The 4,872-nt window shown below is 31.9% G+C and overlaps 1 protein-coding gene across 1 annotated transcript; it reads left to right on the forward strand.

Annotated features, from left to right (window-relative positions):
* The first annotated feature begins 1,270 nt into the window (after positions 1-1,270).
* Positions 1,271-2,269, forward strand: LOC142620430 (uncharacterized). The gene has a single exon (XM_075793798.1). It carries the CDS (start codon positions 1,271-1,273, stop codon positions 2,267-2,269), a length of 999 nt encoding a protein of 332 aa, XP_075649913.1.
* The last annotated feature ends 2,603 nt before the right edge of the window (positions 2,270-4,872 follow it).

Below are 4,872 nucleotides of genomic sequence, written 5' to 3' on the forward strand. Positions count from 1 at the left end.
AAAATGTTTAAATTATACATAGTATTATCTTACACTTTTTTAAAACCACACATTTCTAAAATTTGTAATGGTTTCTCATTATATTAGCTTACACAATTTAGACTCATCAATTTTTGTATCAAATAATTCACTTGCCAAAAAAAATTAAAAACTTAAATGGGCATGTGACGAAAAATTGGACTTCAATTTAAATCCAATTTAAAATCTAGCTAATTGGATTGTGACTCTTTAATTTTTACACTCAATAATTCACTTAGTAGAAAATTTAAATTTAAATAGGATGCATGGCTTAAAATTGAGAATCTAATTAAAAACTGATTAGATATTTTCTCATCTTTGGCTATTAATAAATCTATACATGTATAGAAAAGTTGTTACAATTTAAACACTTTATGAATTGTGTATACCTACATATGCACCGGATGCACCTATGTGCATTAGTGCATTGTATAAATTCTGCCCCTTCTAAAAATCAAATTTTATTCATTACTAAACTGAAGCGTCACTGATATTGTTTTAATGGCTTTGGCCAAATGATCACTCACCTATTACAAAAGCTCGTCTATGTAATTGAAAAAACATAGACGTATTTGAGGTCATTTATGCATTAATTTTACCTTAATCGAAAGGACACTTACCTAAAGCAAAAAGCATACATACATACAACTATCATTATTTTTTTTTTAAATATCACACATTGTAATGCGATTTTTAGAAGAGAAGATACTATCAACCTACTTAGCCTAAAGTGAAACCTGTTTATAATGGATGGGTGGATATTTTCTGTGACAAGTTACTGTTTTTAATTGGTCAAATGATGTGGTTAAAAGATAATTCTCACACACACATTGTCCTATATTTTTCATTGAATATGCACGAAACATATTTATTTACTTGAGGAGCCACTCATTTAAGAATAGTGGCTCCTCACCACATAATACAATTTTATATATATATATATATATATATATATATATATATATATAAAAATAAAGTGGACCTTGGGTATTCCTAAAAAAAAAGAGAAAGAAGTGGACCCTTTGGTGGTTGATTTGGAAAGTAGGGGTAGTTTGGTATCACAATTCACCAAGTCAATTCTCTGGAATCTATATCCCTGCTCCAATATTATATACCATTCATCATCAAAAATATCATATACCATTCTCTTCTCTTCATAACTCATTTCTATCTTTTCTCCTAGTTTATTCATCCTCATCCCCTCCAACAAGAAATCAAGTAATCCATTGAAGAAAGCTCTAGCTAGCACACCATGGATAGGGAACAAGAAGAGATGCAATTTCTCGGTCTCTTTGGTATCTACAAAGAAGCTTGCAAGATCATGAACTCATGGAGTAAACTCTTAGGCCAAATCAGTTTGGTCTTAATCCTTCCTCTGTCCGTAATCTTCTTGGTTCATATGGAAGTATCTGAGGTTTTAGTATCAAAGATCGTCCACAACGAAATTGTCTTGGATGATACCCGAGCTGGGTCTCCAAGATACAATAGAGTCTCCAATGTTCTCTCTTCAGAATGGACCACTTTTTTGCTTTTCAAAGCTGCATACTTCACTATCCTCCTCATCCTTTCACTCCTCTCTACCTCAGCTGTGGTTTACACCATTGCATGTATTTACACAGGCCGTGAAGTCGATTTCAAAAAGGTTATGAGTGTTGTCCCAAAGGTTTGGAGGAGGCTTATGGCCACGTTTTTGTGTTCTTACCTAGTCTTCTTCGTTTACAACGTTCTGTCTTTTGTGATCTTCTTTATTTGGATATTTGGATTTGGGTCAACCAAGGCTTTTGTTCCCATAGCATATGTTCTTTTAATCTTGTGGTTTGTGGGGTTTGTGTACTTGACCATAGTTTGGCAATTGGCTAGCGTTGTGACCGTGTTAGAAGACACTTATGGATATGGGGCCATGATTAAGAGCAAGGCACTTATACAGGGAAAGATGGGTGTGGCTGCTTTGGTATTTTTGAAGCTCAATATTTCATTCTCTATCATACAGTATTTATTTGAGATTCTAGTTGTGCATGGTGTATCACTGGGCATAGCGAGTAGGGTAGGCTATGGGGTTCTATGTTTGTTATTGCTTTTCAATTTGTTTCTCTTTGGGCTTGTGGTTCAGACAGTGCTCTATTTCGTTTGCAAGTCATACCACCATGAAAATATAGACAAGTCAGCCCTCTCGGATCATCTTGAAGTTTATCTAGGGGAGTATGTTCCTTTGAAGGCCAAGGATGTTCAGCTTGAGCAATATCATGTTTGATTGGGTCTAAAATGTTTTTGTACTCTATTTTATGTAATAGCCTCGGGCATTATTATCATATTATGATATTAATACCGTGACAAACTACATAACAGTTATATATATGTACTTTAATTTTCATTAATATTATAAATCAGTTTCAAATGTTGCTGCTTTTTTTTTTTTTTAATATTATTAGGTTTCTTCTGTTTGCTATTTTAGCTTCTTTTGAATTAACAGCATTTTTTAATTTTTTTTCCTGAATGAATTATGAGATGTTTTATTGGAATGGCCAATGACATATGAATTATGATAGTGTTTGTTGGATTTGGACCTTGGGTCTGCTGACCGAAAATATGATAATTAGGAACCAACTGTGCAAGTTCCTCCTTGTAATAACAATTATAAATAAATAAATAAGAAGTTCCTCCTTGGAGCTAACTGATTAATCAACTTTTTTATTAAGAGAGAGAGAGAGAGAGAGAGTCAACTTTTTTTTAAAAATTATAAACCCAAGATGACCTTCGTGGTCATAGAACAAAAAAAATTAACAATTCCAATCTGCCCTTTTTTTTAATTATAACCCAAAATCATGATGGTTATTCTTTGTCATGATGATCATGATGGTTTAGGCGATTAGCCCAGGTGCTGCCGTGCTGGAGAAGAAAAGAATCATGGGAAGCGTGTTCCAATAAATAAAATTAAAAAAAAAAAAAAAGTAATTTAAAATGTGTTTGGATACCGCCTATTTTGCTAAAATTAAAATTAAAAAATTATTATTGAAAGTACGGTAGATAAAAGTAAAAGTTAGTTGAAATAGTACAGTGGAGTCCGTGAATAATACCAAAAAGTACAATGAGACTTATGAATAGTAGCAAAAATAAACTGAATAGTGAAATAATTTTCATTTTTAATCTCTACCTAAACGCACACTTAGAATGTGTTTGGATACCGCCTATTTTGCTAAAATTAAAATTAAAAAATTATTATTGAAAGTACGGTAGATAAAAGTAAAAGTTAGTTGAAATAGTACAGTGGGGTCCGTGAATAATACCAAAAAGTGCAATGAAACCAATGAATAGTAGCAAAAATAAGCTAAATAGTGAAATAATTTTCATTTTTAATCTCTACCCAAACGCACACTTAGAGTGTGTTTGGATACCACTTATTTTGTTGAAATTAAAATTAAAAAATTATTATTGAAAGTACGGTAGATAAAAGTAAAAGTTAGTTGAAATAGTACAATGGGGTCCGTGAATAATACCAAAAAGTGCAATGAGACCCATGAATAATAGCAAAAATAAACTGAATAGTGAAATAATTTTCATTTTTAATCTCTACCCAAACGCACACTTACTCGCTCGTGGTTTAGCCGAAATTTAAGTTGTCTACTTGTGGTTTAAAATTTAATACTTTACCCACTTTAAGTTAGCTCAGTTCCCCATTTGTTAAAAACAAAACTAAATATGTAATTTTGCTCCACTTTTATGTCTCTCTCCTTCAAAAGCACAAAAAAAAAAAAAAAAAAACCATAAAAATATAAGATCAAAAACTATCCATTAGAACACTTACATTATGGAATTTTAAATCACATGTAGAAAACCTCAGATGGGTAAAGTGTCAAGTTTTAAACTACAAGTAGACAATTTAAATTTCAGTCAAATCACATATGGGTAAGTTGTAATTTGCCCAAAAAAAATCATGGGAAGCATGTAGACCAGTTTCTAGCCCTTATTAGAGTGTTTAAATGCCCAATATTGTTTTATAATGCATCACAATGACACAAGTAGAAACAGAAGGGACCACTGAGATGGGTGGCCTAATGGTTAAGGTTTATGACCATTGTCTTGAGGTCCTATGTTCAAACCCTAGCAAGGAGTGGGGTTGTCTCTTGCTGCTAACTCCTGATTTATTTGCTCTCTTGTGGAGTTAGAATAAGGTTAGTGGTCACCTCCGACCATAGTAGTTTTGGTTAAATTCAACATTTTTTAACGAGTGGCCCCTGTGGTCACACCCAGGGTAGTGAGTCACAATAGTTCTCCCACCTCCCTTTTTGTTCATCAAAAAAAAAAAAAAGAGTTCACTTGGACAAATTTTATTATATAGTAACTATATGAAATATAGTATAATTTGTACATGACCTTACGTAATATGCAATTTTATTGTAAATTTTTTGTAATAATAACTAAATGACTAAGACTAATTCTCGTACAATGAAAAGAGTCATAGTTTCACATTGAATGAGGGTTTTTTTCCCCTATGATGAGATAGATTTTAGTTCGAATTTACGTGAATTTTGTTACTTTTAGACTTTTAGTTAATAGAGACCCATTTAGAAAAGAAATAAAAAAAAATAGAGACTCATTTAGGGTATAAATTGAAACGATTTAAGGAGCTAATGATTTAATTAAAAAGTTAGGCTTTAATTTGAATCATTTGAAACGATAAGAGAATTATGTAATTTAAATGTGATAATGGATAGCCTCTTGGTACAGAGAGGGTGTAGCCACATGTTGCATACAAAAGATAGTGACTTGGTACAATTACGTCCTACGAGATTCATCTTTTATTATATTGTAGATGATTTATTTGATTAAAAGTATTTAAAATATAAAAAAGAGCAA

The sequence above is a fragment of the Castanea sativa genome, chromosome 12 (genome assembly GCF_040712315.1).
Source record: "Castanea sativa cultivar Marrone di Chiusa Pesio chromosome 12, ASM4071231v1".
Lineage (NCBI taxonomy): Eukaryota > Viridiplantae > Streptophyta > Magnoliopsida > Fagales > Fagaceae > Castanea > Castanea sativa.